The sequence below is a fragment of the Labrus mixtus genome, chromosome 20 (genome assembly GCF_963584025.1).
Source record: "Labrus mixtus chromosome 20, fLabMix1.1, whole genome shotgun sequence".
Classification (NCBI taxonomy): domain Eukaryota; kingdom Metazoa; phylum Chordata; class Actinopteri; order Labriformes; family Labridae; genus Labrus; species Labrus mixtus.
The window spans coordinates 10,527,936-10,550,017 of NC_083631.1; the positions used below are offsets into that span (position 1 = coordinate 10,527,936).

The 22,082-nt window shown below is 40.4% G+C and overlaps 1 protein-coding gene across 1 annotated transcript in view; it reads right to left on the bottom strand.

Moving 5' to 3' along the window:
- Window positions 1-22,082, bottom strand: part of smg1 (SMG1 nonsense mediated mRNA decay associated PI3K related kinase) — a 76,057-nt gene that overhangs the window by 7,486 nt on the left and 46,489 nt on the right. Inside the window, exons 36-56 of the mRNA XM_061027178.1 lie at window positions 21,358-21,519; window positions 21,017-21,234; window positions 19,995-20,149; window positions 19,311-19,533; window positions 18,887-19,133; window positions 17,676-17,905; window positions 16,380-16,625; window positions 16,072-16,210; window positions 15,352-15,461; window positions 14,937-15,155; window positions 14,423-14,616; window positions 14,089-14,261; window positions 12,120-12,399; window positions 10,525-10,797; window positions 10,020-10,254; window positions 9,685-9,896; window positions 6,509-6,665; window positions 4,580-4,769; window positions 2,813-3,087; window positions 2,148-2,357; window positions 1,369-1,506 (exon numbers count right to left, since the gene is read on the bottom strand). Of these exons, the coding sequence (XP_060883161.1) occupies window positions 1,369-1,506; window positions 2,148-2,357; window positions 2,813-3,087; window positions 4,580-4,769; window positions 6,509-6,665; window positions 9,685-9,896; window positions 10,020-10,254; window positions 10,525-10,797; window positions 12,120-12,399; window positions 14,089-14,261; window positions 14,423-14,616; window positions 14,937-15,155; window positions 15,352-15,461; window positions 16,072-16,210; window positions 16,380-16,625; window positions 17,676-17,905; window positions 18,887-19,133; window positions 19,311-19,533; window positions 19,995-20,149; window positions 21,017-21,234; window positions 21,358-21,519 (4,286 nt within the window). The remainder of the gene's footprint in view (window positions 1-1,368; window positions 1,507-2,147; window positions 2,358-2,812; window positions 3,088-4,579; window positions 4,770-6,508; window positions 6,666-9,684; window positions 9,897-10,019; window positions 10,255-10,524; window positions 10,798-12,119; window positions 12,400-14,088; window positions 14,262-14,422; window positions 14,617-14,936; window positions 15,156-15,351; window positions 15,462-16,071; window positions 16,211-16,379; window positions 16,626-17,675; window positions 17,906-18,886; window positions 19,134-19,310; window positions 19,534-19,994; window positions 20,150-21,016; window positions 21,235-21,357; window positions 21,520-22,082) is intronic.

Consider the following 22,082-nt stretch of genomic DNA (forward strand, 5'->3'; position numbering starts at 1 on the left):
AACAAAGCATCTGATATCTGGACATTTATTAGATTTTTTTTAGAAAAAAAGTTAAGAATCCAAATATTTTATCCGTTTCATTCAGCAAAGATTTAGACTTTCTCGTTTAAATGTGTTTAAACTACCTAAATATCATTCAGATGGCCAGTGGAGTTCTCTTCAGTAAAAAAAAACGTTTTAGTCATATAACACAAAGTATTTAAATTCAGCGTCGTAAACATCCATATTAACTAGTTTGCATTGCATTTATATTTTTTCATGCAATAGACGAGCAAAATGGTGACTCACTCATAGAAGTACAGCTCCATAGTGCACCATAGGGTTAAAAAGCTTATTTTTGAAACAAAGGGTAAAAAACTCTTTAGGAAACTCATAGTTCTGTTTGTTTTCTCTTTGATGAGTTCACATTCCTACTAACTACACTACAGCAGTTGAGCTCTCAGCCTACAGTGAAAGTTGTGAAGTAGCCTACAGAACAATATCTTGGAGTCATACTGCCCAGCTCTGCGTGTCACTAATTATCTTTAATATAGGATTCTTTCAAATCAAAAGTGCACTTTATTTACGTAACAGAATACCACCATTTCCTTTAAATGCGTGATTATGACCTAATGAGGGAGAAAAGATGTTAAAAAGTAGGCAGCATGGTCTGTGTCGCTATGTTTCCCAGCACAGCTTGCAATACACAATGAGTAGCGTCAGGTTGTGTGCAGTGTGTGATGGTGGCGGCTGTAATGATGGTGCATTTTATTCTGGTATACTGGTCGTGCTGGCCTATAAGCCGCTGTGCACTTTTTCAACAAAAACATAGGCATTCAAAGTGCGTCTTATACACCTGATTTCACGGTAACTTTTTAATTCCAAACCCCATTTCCATTGAAGTTGGGACGTTGTGTATGCTATCTTTATACCCAATCATGACCCTTACCTGTTTCCAATTAACCTGTTTACCTGTGGAATGTTCCAAACAAGTGTTTTTTGAGCATTCCTCAACTTTCCCAGTCTGTTGTTGCCCCTGTCCCAGCTTTTTTGGAACGTGTTGCAGGCATCAAATTCAAAATGAGTGAATATTTGCAAAAAAACAATGAAGTTTTTAAGCTTGAACATTAAATATACTGTCTTCGTAGTGTATTCAATTGAATATGGGTTGAAAAGGATTTGCAAATCATTGTATTCTGTTTTTATTTACGTTTTACACAACGTCTCAACTTCATTGGAATTGGGGTTTGTAGTTACAACTACATGACAAAGCATCTCTAAAATTGACTTTCCTAAATAAACCAAACACTCAAGTAAAGTTACATCGAAAGTTGGAATATATGATTAATGATAAACTCCATAGGAAGGTTTATTTGGGGTGATACTCACTTGAATGGCAACTATCGCTCCCTCATCTTGACTCAGCTTGTACAGCTTTTTCTTCATGTTGCCGAGAATGACAGAGCGAGGAGGAATGCTAACACTTAGAGGCGGACTACTGGGGCCCAGAACATCTTCATGTTGCCACTGGACATGGAATCAAAAACAAAGCAAGTGTTTTATCTAAACGATCATATACAGAAAGCATTTATTTGTTTTCTAACGTTTGTTTACATACTTGACATCAATTCTTACGTGCAAGTTTGGCTCACAAATGTGAGATTGCATTTAGTTTCAATTTTAGCTGCTTAAATGCACAACTTCAAAATTATGTAAAATTTACATTGTAAGAGTTTTTAATTTTGTCAATGTAAGTGGTAGTTCTGTGCATTAGAAGGAGGACATTTATGTAGGTGCTGGTATTTTTTAAACACTTTAGTTGGTTATTCATGTCAGCAAATTCAAATAAAATATAATTTTTAAGTCAATACCAACTTCAATCAATCAATCTTTATATGTATAGTGTCAACTTATAACAAGTGTTATCTCGAGACACTTTACAAAAAGCAGGTAAAAGACTTACTTATTGCTATATTACAAAGACCCTGCTTAATCCACCATGAGCACTTTAGCAAAGCAGCAAAAGTTACAGTGGTAAGAAAAAACTGCCTTATTAAAAGGCAGAAATCTTTGGCCGATTTCCCAGGCTCATGACGAAACAGCCCTGACAGCCAAGACTGCGCCGGGTTGAAAAAGGGGTAGAGGGAAATGGGATAAGATGTCCGTACCTGAAACATTGCAACGTGCAGCTGGCTTCTCTGCAGGCTGGCCTTGGCAGCCTCCAGGTTAGCGTCCATCCTTCTTAACAGGTCTACTTTTTTCCAGGCGGCGTCATAGGAGGAGGCCAGTACTGTGGCTCTGTTAAGCAGGAGCTGTGTGACCCGGCCTGATCCCAGGCTCTGCTCCACTGCCTTTTTACAAAGCTCTTCCAGAGGCACCTTCATAGCCAAAACATGGGTTTAGTTCAAGATAACTGGTCAGACGCTGACTGCTATGTGAAGAACTTTTTACGTGTATTGAATACCGAAGCAGTGAGTATCCGGAATGACAGGTTTGTCTAACAAATATAATCATGATTTCAGTAAAGTATTGATATAACAGTGACCTAGGTCAATGGCTCTACAGTACAGCATTTCCCTGTGTATGAGCATGAGTGAAAATCCAGTGTGCATATGTGAAAAATGATTACCTATAAATATGACATGTCCCTATGAATGCTCCCCCCTATGAACAAGCTAATCAAAACAGATCAGGGTTCAGGATCCCCAATAACAAAATTCAGAAAGGCCACAAGGGGCTTAACTTGGAAAACAAACCTGACATGCACAAGAAGATGGAACTGAAATTACTGTCAAATATTACACACACACACTCACGCAAACAACTTTAGTACCTTGCTTTCAGCACCAAAGTCTTTTGCTTCTACCTGGGCAACAATGTCCAGGCAAATGGCAGACAGTGAGCTGCAAAGAGCCAGACCAAGGGCTTGGCTGGGCAGACCCATGAGCATTTGACGAACAAAGTCAGCTGTGAAGACCTTGATGGGGCGGGTCATCTGTTCCTCACTGGCCACTGTCACACCTGACACTGTTGCGCTGGGATGCCGGTATAGTGGCTTTCCTAAACCAACTGGTCCATTTATAGGTAAAATGTCTTCAGCTGGTGTACCTGAACAAAAGAGATGTGTCACACTGTTGGCAAGAACAGTACTATTACTACTAAAAAAAAAATCTGTATTCTACCTCCCACCCTTCGCCAATTGAGAGAGAGGTTAATGAAAGTATACTTCATGGAAAAAATAACAGTTCAACTACATCTAAAAATGGATTTGTTCTTGGTACTATGGGCTCCTGTCATTGCTTACCTTGCATTACCGATAGGATAAGAGACCGGTTTTCAAGGGGGACGAGGGGTCATTTAATTTTATTTAAAAGAAAAAAGTATGTACTGTATATTTCTCTTTGTTAATTTTGGTCTTGACAGTAGACATATTCCCACAGATGTATGTGAAAGGTTAACAATTGCATGTGTGTTTACAGACAGATATATTTAATGTCCGCTTTAGAAAAGCAGTCCACCCTCCTCTACTTGTCAAGAGTCTCCTCTTTATGTGGATGAAGATGTGCCATGAATTTTAATTTGACATGTTTGCCGACCTGTAAATAATTCCTGTAATAATCTTACCATGTTTCACCAACTGAAATATGTAAATACGAATGTGCAAAACTGATTTTTTTTTTTTTTAAACTATAAACTATATTATTAGTATACAGTCAAAGAGTATTAGCTATTCTAATACTTGTCATACCCATCATGATACTCAAGTACCAATTATAAGGCAGTGACTGTACAATGAGAAGTAATAATGATTGTCTACAATAAAATATGAGGTAATACTACAATAACTACTACAGTGCTTATACAGCAATGAGGGATGGGGCCGAACCAGGGAGGCAGACGATAGGGCACTATACTCATGCACGCACAGCCATACACATAATATGCACATATACATTATTAGTAGTACATATGCGGACATGCACACAGACACAAACACATCTACACTAACAGAGTATCTTACATTACTTTATTATTATCATTATTAATAAGAAGAGCAATTACACAGGAAGAAGAATAAAATAAATGTTAAGAATAATAAATAAATAAAATAATACTTGTGATAAGAAAATCACCCCAAAAAAATCAAAAATTGTGACAAGCCAATTGTTGATGTGAATGCTGAACTGTTCTTTATGCGTTACATTAACGCCCACTGGACTTTAAAAATGTATCTTCCTTACATGCACTCTGTGAGTAGTTACACACACCAAGATTTTTTCTCAATCTGAGAGAGGGCTGTCCACTGCACCGCTCCTACATTGCTCCTTTTGTGTTTTTAATTTAAATTTTTTATATTTTAAATTTTTTAATTCTATTATATATATTGTAATAGCTTCTGATACTGTATTATTGAAGTTGTTGCTAGTTCTGCTTTCTTTCCTTGTTAATTGTTTAGCACCAATACACCAAGTCAAATTCCTTGTATGTGTAAATGTACTTGGCAATAAAACGCGATTCTGATTCTGATTGTTGTGGATGAGTCGTTTTCATTGTTAAGCCAGAGAACTTCATTAGATGTGTGGTAGTGAGGGTCTCTTACCAGACAGAGATTGAGCAAAGGAAGAGCAAAGCCTGAAGAAATCCCTGATGGTTTGCAGTCTCTTGAGGAAGAATACATCCTCCATCAACTGCCGCTGATTCAGGCAATCAAAGATGCTGAGCTGTGTGGCTCCAGCCTCCCTCAGAACATCTACCTTGCTCCAGGCTAAGGGCATCTCCAGAGAGCTCAGCTGGGGGCAATGAAGAGCAGAAGAAAACTGATTGAGAATTTTCTTTAATTCATGCCACAATACTGTGAAAGCATTACCCTACACCAGTAGTATTTATTGCCACAAATGCTTAACCCCAAACCTCTATGGGCCTTTTTACATTGAAATTCTGCCACAGTGCTATAACAAAGCTTTGCTGTACTTCAGTGAACTCCCCAAAGACACTCAAGTGTTTGAAACACTACCCCACCCCCCTACGCACAGAAATTTGTAATCTTTGTTTTTTTCAACCAGTTCAATGCCTTTGTTTTAAATTGTGCAGCTGGTTGCTGCTGATGCTATTTGGCACTAGGGCTGCAACTAATGATTATCGATTAATCGGTCTATTTTTTTTCGATTTATCAAATCAAATCTAAAATTGTATTTCCATACCTTTATCCAAAAACATTTATTTTACTTTGTTAAAATAATGAAGATCCTTTTTTTGTGACAGACAAACAAAAAACAAGTCTGGTGAGACTTTCATAATAGCCATTTAAAAAAGAAAAGACAAGACAGAAAAGACAAGACAGTTATTGTAATTTCAGAAATTTTAAGTTACATGACAGTATGATCAGGGCAGTGTTGAGTTATTGCACGAAGTGATCTGGGCAGGACAGTAGCTCTCTCTTGCCTCTTGTTAAGTGCAAGAGGCAAGAGTTTATACAGTCACAAGGCAGCCTTGTGCCTGTCAACGTTGTCCCAATCCATCTATTAATCAATATCAAGATTCCCGTAAAATAAAAGGTAAATTTTTTAATGTAACCCCAAAATATCAAACAAAAGTACTTAGAAAAAAAATTACATATGATACTTTTTATACACAAGACCTATTAAAGTCCAAGTAAGTTCTGTAAATAACAGAGATATACATAAAAATAGTTTTCAAGTTTATAAAAAACATTCCTGGTTAATGAAGTTAATACACACTATGTCATTCCCCTCTTCAAAAATCATTCTTATATAACCCTGCCCATGTGTCCCTCATGCCTATATAACAGCATTTGTAAATAAATTAGGGAGCTAATAATTAGCCGGCTATTGGCTGTATACTGTACTCTGCTGCAGCTGAACGCATGTTAAGGGTAGGGGAATCACTTTTCTTCTCTACGCCTGCAGCTCAGGGCGCACAGAGGGGAGACAGGGGGAGGGGGTGGATGTAGAGACGGAACACTGAGGGAACGTTACTTTCAAAATCATTCTAGTTTTTTTATTTTACCAAACCTGCCTTTAAGTTTAGCTTGAATAAGTAATGATGCCAACTATTTAAATGACAAATATTTAATGAAAGTTTTAAATTTTATTAATTTTGTTGTTGAAGACAAATACATTTGTGCAATTTAAACCCATTATTGTGCAGTCACGTGCGTGTATGAGCATGTTTTGTATGTCATGCAAATGTGATAGCTGTTTTCTAATAAACTACAAACTTTTAAGATTTTGAATTGGATTATTATATCAATATTTATCATATTTTATATGTTGATTAAGACTATATCATATCATACCATATCAACATAAAATATGAATTTCACTAGGAGACTCATTCCATTTCCCAAGAACCCACTCAAATTACCACTGGTGGATCCTGGAGACCTATTGAAAATCTATCAACATAACTGAAATGGCACAAAAATATATATATCCGAGAGGTGAAGCAGGAAAGAAGAATCATTTAGGGTACTGCCATTATAACATCTGAAACAAAACGTGTGCGTTACCTTCTCTGTGAGCTGCGCAAAGGCAGTCTCTAGCTGGGTGAACATGCCGTCAAAGGCCACCAACAACATTTGACCTGCAGACATTTTTGGTGTGTCCTGGCCTGGTCCCTCCATGCTACGAGGCTGAATCAGCTCAGAGTACTGAGCACGCAGCATCCTGAGCACACAAAGACAAGTTCTTTAACATCTTGTTCATTTAAACAGTTCAAGGTAACAGTTTAGTGTAAGCAGGTGATGGTGGTGATTACATATAACCCAAAAGGATACACAACTCTTCCATTGTCATAAAAACAGACAGAAAACAGAAACAAGCAACCAAGAAAAACATCACAAAACAACATACACAGAACTAAACCATGTACCTCATACAACACAGGGACAAAAAGTCATACAATAGAACAGAAGCACAAAAATATTCCAAACTGGCTGGACAGTATAGATTGTAAAAATAAAATATATATTGAATAGAGAGGATGGATTAGACTAGACACCAATTTTTAATTAGGCCACATGTCCTTCCTCACCACCCCTCTGCCTCAATAAACCTTTCCCATCTTTCCAAATAATCTTTGTTTTTTATATAATATCCTTCCAATATAAACTGGTGTTTTAGGAAACCCTTAAATCTGTAAATATTCAGATTCTACTCCAGATGCCTTTAATATGAAGTTTTCCCTAATATAATTAAATTAACAGTATAGGTATTTGTTTCTGTGAAATAGCCTAACATCACAGAGAAGAGATCCATCTCTAGGTGCAATCTCATTTTCTAACACATTTTTTTAACCTCTTCCCATAATGCAGCTACAATATGACAATACCAAAAAAGATTCAGGTTCTGTACAACAAAACCTGCACTCATCAGATTGACTAGTTCCCCAAATATTTAACATTCTTCTAGTAGCAAGAAAGTTATAAATCATATTTAATTGAAAGTACCTTGTGAATGAGTCAACAGCTGTTTCATATTTCAACCCAAAAACCAGTTTCCATGGTATAGGGCAGTGACAGTCTAAAGTATCCTCCCATTTTTAAAAAGTAGTGTATGGAATATTTCCCAAGGACCGGTTCGTTAAATAGAAGCTATATACGTTTCGGTTTATCTTCCTGTTTTGTAACCATCTGTGTTTTTTTATAGCAGGTTGACAAACTAACAGTTGACGTAGGCCGCCTCTTGTTAGGAGGGAGCTGCCACCAGCCAGTCGTCGATATATGTGGCTACTCTGATGCCCCTCTCCCTGAGAGGTGCTACAGCTGCCTCGGTGCATTTTACAAACACCCTTGGGCTTAGAGATAGGCCAGATGGGAGGACCATATACTCGTAAGCTATCCCCCGAAAAGGCAAATCTCAGGTATTTCCTCTGCGGGGGATAAATCGGAATATGGAAATAGGTGTCCCTTAGGTCGATTGACGTGAACCAGTCGCCTGCGCGCACGAAACGCAGCAGCGAAGCATGTGTCAACATTTTTAACCTGTACTTTCTTAGATGACGGTTTAGGGCTCGGAAGTCTAAAATGGCTCTCACACCCCTCCCCCCTTTCTTTGGGACAAGAAAATACCTCGAGTAGAAATTGCTGTGGGTCTCCTCGGGAGGCACAACTCTTGTGGCTCCTTTCTCCCTTAGTGTGGAAATTTCGGATTCGCCCTGACCTAGTGAGTTGATTATTTCTTTGAAACGAGGGGGGGGGCGATATTGAATTCGAGCCTGTAGCCTTTTTCTATCGTCCTCAACACCCATTCTGACTCGGTGCAGGCAGCCCATCTCTCTCTGTGCTGAGAGAGATGGGACACACACTGTCCGTGCGCCGGAGCGCAAGACACGTGTGAGCAGCGTGCTTCACAGCTGCGGGAGTGTTCAACCCCACAGGCTGTGTTATTGCAGATAGTGATCTGTTTTTCAACATTTTTATTTTCTGCATATTTTTTATTTGTTTGGACAGCGCCCTCAGTCTTTTGCCTGGATGCGCCTGTCGGGACATTTTTATTACAGAGTGCATTAAAATGCTTGCATGACATTGACTGTTTGGTCCTGAACATTGTCTCTGCTTTTCCCTGGGTGGCTTTGGAACACGCGCGCCAACCGGGCTGTGCACTCCGAATGGAACACATCCCTCTGAACGGGCTCTGAAACGGAGCTGGAAAGGGAGAGAGCGACCCGTGAAGAGGGCCGACAGGGCTCACTCTCCCAGCGAGGGGAGGCTATCAGTGGCTTCTGTGAGAATCGAGAAGAGGTTTTTGAATGACGGCTGACGCTATGCCTGCCTCCAGACGTAATCCTTGCCAGCCAATGAGGGCTGGCGTAGTGTTATTAAGCCTCTGACGAGGTCACGCAGGAGGTGTTCCCCATAGTGAGACACAAAACGAATGCTATGAAAGAGAACCAACTCTGCATTACCTCTTGCAGAAAACAGATGAGTTTTCCCAGTAAATTCTCAACTAAACCCATGTGACGAGGTTGGATTTGTAAAATAGGGAACAGAGGATGAATACCTTCTAAAAAAACAGTCTGTATGCAGGTACATTTTCCGAACAAAAGCGGCCTTTAAAGTAAGGTATAATACTTCAAGATTTAATAGTTTTAACCCACCTGATTCATAACTATTATTATACATGATGACACTACATTTAATTCTTTCTGGTTTCAAACTCCAAATGAATCCAAAGGGTCTTAAAAAAGGACTTTGATGGGCTAGGGAGTGACATGAAGAGAGATGTGAATTGTGGCACTACAAGAGAGTTTACCAGAGAAATCTTTCCAAAAAGTGTTAGGATTTCCCCACTCCAAGGTTGATGATAATGATAAAATGATATCCATCTTAACTATTTTGTAATTATAATTTATTGCACATAGACATTTCAGATCCTCTGGAATCACTATCCCCAGCACATTGACTGATCCATCAGTCCATGTAATCGGGAAGTTACATGGTAACTTAGAGGTAGTACCCTTTAAAGTGCCTATTCTAAGTATTACACATTTTCCAAAGTTTGGTTTTAAACCAGACACTTTAGAGAAAATGTCTAAGTCTTCAAGGAGGGCTTTCAAACAGGAATGTTTTGGACTTATCAGGAAACTGGCATCATCTTCTGAAACTGGAAATTATTTTACTTACTACATTATCAATCGCAATATCAAGTTCCACTGAGTGGAATGCACGACTAAAGAATAACTTACCTGGTTATGTGGAGGCAGTGGTTGTGACCGTCAGGGTCCAGGCCTGTAGTGGCCTGCAGACTATCGACCAAATTCTGGAGGCCCAGACCATCAGAGCCTTGTTCCACAAGTTGCTCCAGCTCTGCCAACATGGACTCCAGAGTTGGCTCTCCTTTAACCATACAGCGCAGAGCCTCTGGGAAGATGATCTGACGGAAGTTAGTGTTCAGTTCCTACATTGAACAGGGAGACACACACCTGTCAGAAATTCTGTCTTTCCTCTGGCTGACCTCAACACAAAAGGGGGCCTTTAGTTGTAACTTGAAGATTTCACATAATTTAGGGTATGCACCAACCTGCAAGCAGGTGTACACAGCACTGGCCAGGTACACAGCCTGGGTGGTAGCTGAGGGAGCAGGTAGCTCCAAGTCATGGGTGAGGTGTGGGCAGCGTTGTAGCAAATTTGCTAAGGCACTGACATTTCCAATCAAACTACAGAGCTCTTCCAGAAACCATGTCCCATCCCGAGATGTCAGGTCTACCAGCTGCTCTCCAGCACTAGCTGCTGCTCCCTCCATTACCAAGTTGCGCCTGGACATACACAAAAAAAAAATACAATGAATTCCTTCTGTTCACCTGTACTTGATCTTTCTCCTTGAGTTTCAAACTTTCACTTTCAAGAAGAAAGACAATTTATTTCATGTTTTTGTTATTTATAGGTGGCAGAAATACAGCGCTTTTAAAAATATATTTTAGCAATGTAGCCAGCAATTTATGGTTGTTATACCACTAACACTATAATACATTATTCTGATTGCAAAAGAATCATGGTGAAATGTGAAAAATAAACATGTGTTAAACCTGCAGAGTGTGCAGAGAGCAGAGGTGATTATGCATGCCATGCTGAGGGATCCAGACTCTGCATTCTCCCGAAGGAATACTGTAATGCAGTGTTCAATCTCATGCAACTGCTCCTCGCAAGCTGCTACATTTGTGCCATCAGCCTTGAGTCGCTCCGTCTGTTGAATCACACACTCGTTGGTGTCAGCAAGTTGATGCTGCAAAGACAACTCCACACTGGACAGGAACTGGCAGAAGGCTGCAGGAGGTTGAGGGGCAAAGAGCACCTCATATCTGGAAATGGAGGGGAAAGATAAAGCGCAAATGACGTAAGGGGTAACAATGCACAATACATTCAGTGTATTCATTCAGTTAAAATCTAAATCCAAGGATAGTCATAGTCTATCCCACTTGTTACGGCTACACACAACCCCACAGCTAAATGCTATCCTAGCGCCTATGCTAAGGCCAGCACAAACGTCAGCTTACTCGTTACTATGGCTACCGTAACAGCCCTGACATAATGTACAATTCCACGACTACCCAATGGGACACACACACCAAATCGTATGAAAACACCTTGTAAACAACGCAGGCTACGCTTCAGATCCCGGACGAGCCCCCACTTGTTATGGCTACACACAGCCCCACAGCCAAATGCTATCCCAGCGCCCAACGCCAAGGCCAGTAAGCCCGCAACCCCAATGCCTCTCCCCATGTACTGCACAGTCATTCATAGTCAGTGGAATATCTTAGTAGCCTAACAATAGTTATGTTTGCAATACTTCTTCAACCAAATTCAAATCATTATGATTGGGGATTCCAACTTCACTCTTTACATGGATGCTAAATAAAGGGATCTAATTAAGACATGCATCAAGCATTTAATCCAAATAATACCACTTTGACATATGCAGTGCTGTACTGCTTGCTAATCTGCCAGAAAAAGGGGAAGAATAAGCTGTTCCTTTTTAGTAATATAAATGGAAAATGTGCTCTGACTTGTGATAAAAAAACTATCTCTCTGTTCTGTATAAACACATCAACAAAGTGGTCAGTGGCAGCAGTCGAAGATATAATCTGATTGATTAAGTCAGACATTTGTTTCCGTCAATGGGCGTGTAATAATCCATTTTTCTCTGGGCAGGGATCAAGTTCAAGCAGAATTGATGCCCCACTGTGTGTTTGCACACCAGAACTGCCGTACAAACTGGCTTTGCAACACTTCTGCCTGGGTTGTAAACAAACACTGGTTTTGCTACATGCCTCCAGACATTGCTCATCTGCTCGGCCCTTGCTGTGTGCCAGAGATTTTTTTGTCCTCTCTCGCGTCTGTGACTTTGGATAGCTGCGTTCTATTTATTCATTTATTTCTTTGATGCTTTAAATACATACTTGTCCTGCAATTGATAAACAGGATAGTGCATGAGGACCTTCAGATATGCGCACTGAGAGACAGAAAGACCTGTGTTGTTACCAAGCCGACACCCAAACATCCCTTAAAAAGGTCCATGCTCGATTTGTGGAAAATGCAGAGCCAGGTCGGGAATAGCCAAATTGCCAGAATAGTTTTATGACTTGTGTTCTATGAAGGAAAGCCTGCTACAGGTCCTTACTGTCTGTAGATGTGCTGGCAGTGCTCCACTGTCATATCTGCCAGAAGTTCCTCCAGCCAGGTCTTCCACTGGTGTGTGCGATGGAGCAGCAGCGTGGCCCGTGGGTACAGCAAGGCCACTGTAGCATAGCTGTGCAGCTGCTCCAGGCAACCACGCAGGGCCCCACGTCGCTGCTGCAGCAAGGAGCTCATCTCTGCTTCTAAGCTCTCACACTGGCTTATCAAATGGGCCTGGCCTGCATTCTGCAGGAAAGCTGTAGCTGGCACATAGCTAGGAGGACCTGAAAGAAAAAGGACAGACAAAAACTTTACTACTACTCAACTGCATTAATTGTTGCTGTGTGACTCGCGGCTCAAATCTTTGCAAATAAATGTAAGCTGAGATGAACCTCTAAAATTGCTTGCTCACAAGACATACCTAAATTAAAGCCCATGTGAGGAGTTTTTATCTTGTCATGAAACATAATTAAATTAGTAGCTTAATGGCCTAAAAATTATACAAGACCATTAGTTTCAAGACTGAAACTGTAATTTATAATGCCTGTGGCCCCTGCCATTGTATTGGTGTCAGATGAGACGCAGAAAAAAACAAAAAACCTTTTCCACAGTAAATATTCACAATATGGGTTTCATTTTATTGTTAAAAAAGACTAGGACGACATTTTTTGTCACAAAGCACTACCTACTCATTCACAGGACAACATCTTAAAATAAATCATTTTGAATCTGAAAAGGCTATGACTAATTGCTCCGCAGTGCAGGTTGACTCCAAATTCTGATGGCTAAATATAGGTGGACCATATGACCTAAGAGTCAAATCATTAGCCCCTGGTAGGGTCTCCGAAGGCTTGCATATTACTTGAGTATCCCTGGTTCTCTGACTAGCCTGAGTGAATGTCTCACATTGGGAAAAGCCTCCGGAGTAACCTCATCAGAAGCTCATACTCCATTGGCTGGAGTTTAGGGCGTCAGTATCAGCATATGTGGAGGCCCTGCCCATATAAAAAGCAATAAACATTCACCTCTTCCTTGGTATGATTGAGAAAGGAGGGTCGTCTGGTGATACACTCACTCATGTTACTCAGAGAACAGGGGTTATGCAAGTAACCTAAAGTTCTCTTTCATAGCATTCGTTTCGTGTCTAACATTGGAAATACTGACTCCCGTATTGCTAGGCAGATGTTACCCTGGAATCACCGCAAGTTAACAGGTGTGCAGGGTGGCTTGGCGTTCCGGTGCGATGCTCTGTCTGCAGACAGCATAGGAGCAGGGAAAGTAGCTGCTGCTACGTCAAACGCAGTTATTATAAGCGGAGTGTCCAGACCCAGTCAAAACGAACAAACAAACAGTGCATCAGCTGGCTATCCAGCGCAATGTGTAAACAGTTGATAGGGGAGTTGACTGCTGGAATTCAGAGATGTCGTATTTAAGTTTATGTTATGCTTGTTCAACAGTCGTTTGATATATTGCTATTTAAAACATTTTCTTTTTTGCGCTGGTGATTTTCCTTAGGTGCTGGGTAAAACCTCTTTGGGGCCGCCAAAGAATTCTCTATGCAGGAAAAACCCTGCTGACCAACAGCCTTCCCATCAGGACCTACATGGCAAGCAGAAAATGCTGCTTAGTAGAGTTTGCAAGTAAAGAAACCCTTCCCTTTGTCCATTATGTCCTGTAAGAAGGTCAAAATCCCTGCCACGGAACACTGGAAGGAAAACTCCTCCAAGTCTGAGCACCATTTTTCAGGGTTGAACAACTCTAGGGCCAAGCCCACAGAACAAGTCTCTCCAGGTGAGGATAAAATATCTTCCGTTGCATCTGGGACAGCAGGTCAATGCGTAATGGGACAGGCCCCAGTGCAAGCCAGGGCTTTGATGGCAAAATTAAACATAGGGATTTGTGAAAGATTGAGTTTCAATGTCTTGAGCCCAGGTGTATTTAGATATAAGGCCTCATTTAAAAGTTGGACTAACCCATATCTATAGAGCTGCTGATGTCCTGCAGCAGGCTGGCCAGCTGAGTGGCTTCCAGGTTTGAGAATGCTGCCTGGTACTGGGAGATCCACTGGTCGAGGTCAGCCAGCTTGCTTTCAATCGCCTCCTGCACCGTCAGTTGCCGTGACTGTAGCTGGGTGTGTTCAGAGTACCTGTGGAGAGAAGGCCTGATGAATAAGATTTAATGTTGATACAAAGCTTATATGAGCAATATTCCCAGCTCCTTACTGAGCACTTCAAGATGTGAAAATAAATGCAAACATATTGGTTAATGCAGAAAACACTTTTCATTGTTTGTTGTGAAGTTTCAGACCTTTGCTCCAGGGTAAGGAGTACATGGTCAGGATGGTTCTCTGCTTCCTCCAGGAAGCACATCTCCTCCTGCAGCTTTGCTTGTAGTTTCTCCCCCTGGCAGAGCAGCTCCTGCAGAACCAAGTACTCCTCAACAGCCTCCTGCACTTGTGGCAGCACAGTCAGCATGTCGTCACGATTCTTAAACCAGTTTACCTGCAGAAAGTCCACAAGATACCTTTAAAATCATCCAGTGATTTACTTCTGATTTGTGTGCACTTGAAAACATTGGGTTCCCTGATCTTGAAATAAATGGAAGTTATAATTCAGAGGCTTTAATAACAAATTTGTAGTAGTGTGTATTCTCCTTTCTACCCTAGATTTTTACACTTTATTGTATGAAATAAAACCAGATTCCAGAGAACCTCAAAAAATGAATACCAACCACACCAACCATATAATTATGCCAAATATTTTGAATTTAGAATAAAACTGCCACATCAGCAATTTTCACTCTACTATTTTGATGACCTCACCTTAATCTCAGCAACCCTGGAGGAGAAGAGAGAGCGTGTGATATCTCTCTCCATTTCCCTCTTGCTCTGCTTACTGTCAGCCTGTTGGCCTCCTCCTCCATAAACTGCACCAGCGAAGCCCACCTCCCCCCCAGCAGTCCAGTCGACCAGAGGATCATAGACAAAGGCCTCAAGCAGGGTCAGTAGTGTCTCTCTGCCCCTGCGCATCATCTGAACCACCTGAAAGGACACACCAGACTTCAGCAACTATTTAGTAGAGCAGAAACTACCCCCCAGATACAGAAAATTTATTTAATGAATGAAAATATATTATACTATATGCTATAAACAGATGAATAGATGCTCTTATGATAAGAGTCCTGAATTGTAAATAAAGTGTGAATGTGAAGGGTCCCAGAAAATGTTAGATGATGACCTGTTCACAGGACAGCCTGAAGATGCCCTCCACCCCAGTGACTCCTAGAGCAGTCTCAATGTTGTGGGTCATCCTGAATGGGACCTTCTCTGGCACACGTAGGCTTTTTCCTAGGGGGACATTGACACCCACAGACAGTAACTTAAGCAGAATACCAAAGTAGATCAATATCAAGTAGGGGTGGGAATCACCAGAGTCCCCATGATAGGATATTATCACGATAGGATATTATTGCGATTTTTAACATTTTGCGATATGCTGAGAATTGCGATACAATATGTTGCGATATAACTATTTGAACTGGTTATTATGTCCACAAAATTAAAAATCAAGAACTGTTTTGTCAAATAAGAAAAAAAACTCTCAGTCTACTCATCTCACTTCAGTCTTTTTATTTCTACACAATGGGAGTCAATCCCACAGCCTGACCGATACTGTGATGAAAGTAGATCCCTGTGAAAGGCTGCATGCACCTCACAAACTGAACTTTTGGTTTCAGACTAATCGAACTTGAACGTGAATTTTGAACAATGCAACTTTTTCAAAATGAATTCTGCAAACCCCTTCAGCAATTAAACTTTTAAAAAGCATATGTACTATTAATATATTAAAAATATCGATACTTGGCAGCCATGAGACGATATAATATCGGGTCTAAAAGCCTTACATCAAATGTGATCGAAACTCAACATATGGTCAAGCTGACCAGTGGAAACTGACCTTTTTCAAAGCATACATTGTAGTCGATGTGCACCACCTCTCCAGTGGTCATGTCAATCAACACATTGTCTAGGTGACGGTCACCAAGGCCAATAATGTATCCCACCATCGACATAACCGCAGTGGATCTGGCGTAGGACTTCAGCAAAAAAAGAGACGGAAATATCAACTGAAAAGTACATTCATAGAGGAAGCTTATAAAGGCTTGGAATTTTGTCACTGATAACATTTTTTAAGTTCCTGCTGGTAATTTGAAAATGAGAAATTAAATTAAATAAAACTATTAAAATAGTAACAACCACAGTTACCTGAGTTACCCCCCACCATTCACTGGGTGTTGTGCAGGAACACCACAGCTCCTTGGCCAACAGGTTGGAAGGAGTAGCTTCCATCAACTCTTTCAGCACTTCCTTCATGACACCGAGAGGCCAGTCTCGTCGTGTCACATCTAGACTAAGCCCCACTGCTTTTAGAGCCGGCCCAATGCGACTGTAGTAGAGCTCACTGGGGCGGGGTACTGGAGGCACTGGCTGCTGTTGGAATGAGTCTTGTGCCTGGTGGTAAATGTAAAAAAAAAAAAAAAAAAAAAAAAACATCTAGAAAAGCAATACAATTGTAATTTTCTAATATGTGACATTCCTAGGAAATTCATAGCTTCCACGTGATGTCACACTATTATGGAAAGAAAGGCTCTCTACCACTGTACGCTACTGAGAAGTTAATGGTCTCATTTGCCCCCTACATGTTTTTATCAGTTTTATTTTTCAAATGAAAGACAGTTGTTTACTGTGATACACTAATCAACGAGGAGACGAGCTCGGGTTTTGCTTATACAGAATTTAATCTGAGAAAGAAAACCCAGAGAGGGGGACCTTTGTGGATTAATGCGTTAGATCCTCTGCGGCTCCTGTGAAGGAACAAAAACTGACTTTTCTTCATCATGACAACAAAAAGATTGGGTTAACTTGATCTAAATATTATTGCCTTTATCTAAAATTACTGCCCCAGAACACTGAAATTGGCAGCTGACAGTCATCCTGATACTATCGTTCGCTAACTTTACCTAGCTAATGTTAGCTAATTAGCATTCACCGACGCTTGAATGAGGAGGAATTTCTTGCCCTTCACTTCCTAAACAGCAGCAGTATGGAATCAGACACATCAAAAATACATAAAGCTGCCTGTATGTTTGTAGACCTTAATCCTACAGCAGTGAAAGGACAGTGATTCTCTTCTAAATGCAAGTAAACATCACTGAAGTGACATTCTGGTATCACAGACGCATTCAGCTGAAAGTCACCAGACAGCTATATGAGGGTCGCAAAGAGCACAAAACTCACCATTTACAGTTTACTTCGGTTGTCAGGGGATTTCAACATTTACGTGTTGTTTATAGTAAATGTTAAATTAAAAAGCCTGTCTTGCAGTTCTATAGTGTTTTCAAAAGGTATCCGCTACTTTCCTGAGCTTTTTGACCTCCAGCCCTCAACACTGGTCAAGTGTCTGAAATCTATGAAAAGTGGTAAGAATAAGGCCTAGTGCTGCTTCGATGTCACAAATTCTTGCTCTTCTCCTTCTCCAGTACACATCTACTACTTGACTACCTTTTGAGCCTGCAGCACAGCCTCCCTCTGCTGCCAGCGCTTGTACAGGCCAAAGAGCGGCGTGGCTCCATCCACCCACTGGATGAGTCCCGATCGAGTTCCAAGAGGTGTGACTGAGTAGTGGCGGGCATGGAAACATGGCTGCTCCTGTTGGTTGATCTTGGTGAACATGGTGTTGACAATAGACAAAAACTGCATGATGCGTTCATCCAAATGCAAATCCTCCAGACCTAAATAAGAGGGACAAGATGAAATTAGTTTTTCTTTTTACTAACAACACTGCAATTAGAATCCAGGTAAAGTATTAAATTACGGTATTCTACGTACAAATTGATTTGTGTGCAATGTAAATTAGAGCAAAGCTTAACTTAAGACCAAATAATATTCTTGCTTGATTACACTATCTATCCAATCTCACTTTACAGAGGACATATTATCCCCCTTTTCCACCTTTTAAAACAGTCCCCTGTGGTCTAAATGAAACATCTGTGCTGTGCTTTGGTCAAAATATGACATGAATCAAGCACCAGAGGAGGTTTGTGACCCTGTATAAACCAGCTCTCTCAGAATGCTCCGTTTGGTGTGTGCGTCTCTTTAAATGCAATGATCCCTGTCCCCTGTAGTCCAAATGTCAGTGTCGCTGGGCCAGACACTGAGTGAGCACCAAATTGCTCTAAGGAAGTAGTTCCCAAATTTTTGATAAACACTGTCATACTCTTTGCTTACACATTTCTATATTTTCAGAATTTATCTCAAACATTGGCTGCAAAAAGAGCGAAAAACCCCCCCAAAAAACTAACAAGCCGCTTTTAAAGATACTGCAACATGGAACTTCCAATTTTTCAGCCTTACATTTTCCTTGGAGTCCTCTCACCAAATTTGCCATGCTGTTCTAGCAGTGAAAACATTGTTTATTGTTTTGGTTAAGCCTTGCAAGGCCCCCCTCTGATAACTCTGGGCCACCCATAGGGGTCCGGCACCCCACTTCAGGAATAACTGCTCTAAGGGATGGCAATGGGTCTATGAATGATAAGATCGATTAGATAGGCCCCTGCTGGGAAGCTTAGCATTCTGTATAGCTACCTGCGCAAACAGTTTATGAATGCTAGTGTAAAAGAATTAATTTTACATGTATTGTGAAGCAGTTTGAGAATTCAGATGACATGAAATCTCTGGATTTTTCAGAAACAGTCCACTGTTTGATGTCCTACCTTTAAATAGGTATGGGTAGTTACGTCCATCTGAGCCCAGGAAGAAGAGCTTCTTTGGCTTGGTCTTAGTGGGCAGGATGGTGATGGTGTTGCCGACACTCTGTATGGTGACAGCATCTGATGCTGATACTTCGCCTGGCAAAGCCATCTCTGTTGTGCTCATGGACACCAAACGAGGACTAATTTCATCCAGATGAAGCAGATAGCTCGCTCGCTTCTGAGCACGCTGTTGCAGGCTCATCATGATCTGATCAACACACACACAAAAATCTTGTCAGGCTGCCAAAAAGTTTAGCATATAATCAATTAGTGAAAATGTATAAAAAGTAACGAGACTACAATATATGCAGGTTGTTCCTTCTGATGTAGTTGCTGCTTTATATTCATTGAAGGAAAGTTCAAACACAGACAGATGCACACACACCTGCTTGAAGGGGAGCCAGCTGCTGGCAGGACTGGCAGGGTTTGAAGGGTTTGTAAGTCGCTCTAGCGCAGATGAAATGGCATCACCATAAGTCTTCTGGAACCATGTTTCATGTGGGGTCTCTGCTGGAGCAGCTGTAATGCTGCAGACATGATCCAAGGCAAAAACTACTGGACGCATAAGGGCAGAGTGTTTCTCACGCATAATGGCAATCTTTTCATCCCTGCAGCACAAGAACAGAGGTTAATACAGCTTTGCATACTTAGAAAGAATCATTTAATGGTAAACTGATGTCCTATTTTACAATTTCAGGAGTGCATGTGTGAAAATGGCTTTACAGTCTACAAGCTTCCCACTGTGTGTGCAGGCTGAAAAAATAGCTTTGTATACAGTACATGGGCAAACCATGGAGTGGCTTGGTGTGAGACGAAATTATTATTATTTTTTTTAAATCACGATGCCTTAAAACATCATATGAGAAAATTTTTTCTGGTGTAATCTGTAGTAAGTATTTGTGAACCAAAACAAATGATCTATCATTAAACATTTGAAAAATATTTAACTTTGAATGAGCTCACTTAATCATGTTGCAGCTCTTTGGTTTGCTTTGTTGATATTTTCTTTATATCCGCAATAAATAACTAAGAGTCCTTTTTAGATATACAGTAGGTAGGCAAGACTCACCTGCGGAGTGTGTTGTTGTTCTGCACCCTCTTGACCTCATCTTCAAGTTGTTGGATCCTACGCAGGACATGCATGTGTTGCTGTTGTAATACACCCAGCCACAGTTCATCCCACAGAAGGGTCACTCTGCGTAGCTCTCCAACTAGCTGCTGGACCTAATCACCAGAGAGGACTTGTTAGCAGAAGGTTTGCAGCTAAAAGACTACAACAAAAATCTGATTCAAGGCCAAACTGCATGTTTGAGCATGTTAGGGTGTACACATTTTACTTCATTGAAACCTGAAAGTAAAGACACATACCCAGGATTTCTTGATTTTCTATCCCCCCCCATAGCTGAGTATACGACATATTTAGATTTGTTCATATAGTATGAAACTATATGTGTTTCAACTTCAAATATAATAGTTTTAAATTACAAATGTTTCCTTGAAACATATACATAAAGTCATTCCCCTCATTGTGATGAAATCTCTAGTTATACAATTTATGTTTTACATTTAAACATCTTGTATTTCATGTGTTTAGTTTTTGCACCAAATAATAAAAGTAGTATCGATGAAAGTATCGATAAGTATTGGTATCGATAAGCGGTATTGGTATCAATAAAATCCTAACGATACCCATCCCTAGTAGCCATAGAAAATTTTCCGCACTGAATGGAAGTTGTACCAAAAGAGTTTCAGTGTATAAATATCTTTGTATTCGGCTCGATAAAACATCTACATTCAAAAACTATATTGATAGTCTTATCAGCAAACTTCACACTGAACTTGGGAAATCTGTCTTGAGCTTTTTTTACAACGTATTTTTAAAAATCGACATTCTCCTTTCTGTTGAAAAGATCCAGTCAATAATTTCAAATGATTTCCCCTCAGTGTGTGATTGATTTCTCTTAGTATTGTTCTTTGCATGTTTTAATTGTAATTGTAGTATCTCAACATCATTGTTAAGTGAGGGAAACCTTAATGATTTTCAAGGCTTAAAGAAAGGTTGATGATAAAGATGATGGTGTGGCCTCCTACCTGAAGCACCATAGTAGGGTTTGCAAAGGATAGTTTCTCCACAATCTTGCTGTAACAATCCTGCATCATGGCTTGGTCCTGACTGGAGCAGAAGGTAGGCAGCTCTTCAGGAGCTCCTACTTGCCCGCAGTTATCGAGCTGCTCCTCCCCCACCCCATCCAGGCCCTCTCCCTGAATGCTGCCCAAGAATGTGGGCAGAGCTGAAGGTAATTTACTCCCTGTGAAAATATTAAATGAACAGAACTTTAGTTTTTAATATTTCTAGTGGTGTAAGTAATCATTTTAAATTCTTACTAATAAGACATGTTTAAGGACATGTATAATAAGATATTTAAGAGTACCTGCGTTATGAGCCTCCCCTCCAAGAGAGAGGGAGCCCACAATTGCAGGGTAGAGGATGAGATGTGGAGAGTCCTGAGCCACTCGACATAGCAGGCTGCATATGCTCTGTCGAATGTATGCCTCTGGATGGTTGAGACGTGAAAAAAGCTGTGGGATGATACCTAGGGAGGAGGTGTGGTGAAAGCTGGTTGTCATAAAGAGGTGGAGGACATGATAGTTAATACAAGGTATAGTTACTAGAGTGTGTCTGCTATATGTTTTCCATGTTGTTATATTCTCAAACATTAACCTGTCTAACCAGGAGACAATCAAATCTAAACATTTTCCTGCAGTTTACAAACTTCTGTGTCTTCTACTCATTTTTTTCTTCCTTTTCATCTGGAAAAATAATTGCAACAACAACTAGTGCAAAGGTGAGTGTGGAAATGTAAGTTAAACGTCTAAACCTATTTTTGTACTCCAAGGGGAGCAAAAACTTGCTATGTATCAGCTTTATTGCAATACAGGAACCTATCGGCCGTCTTTCGACGATGATTGAGTTTAAATTGATCTCTTCAAACAGATATCTGATAGCAATATCATCTAATACTAACGCTAAATTGTTAGTTCGACTGTAACCAATGCAAACTAGGGATGGGAATTTACAGTAATCCCTGTACTCGATTACTGTAAATACCTAATGAACGAGTACTAGCAACCGCAAATTAATTATTATTATTATTTT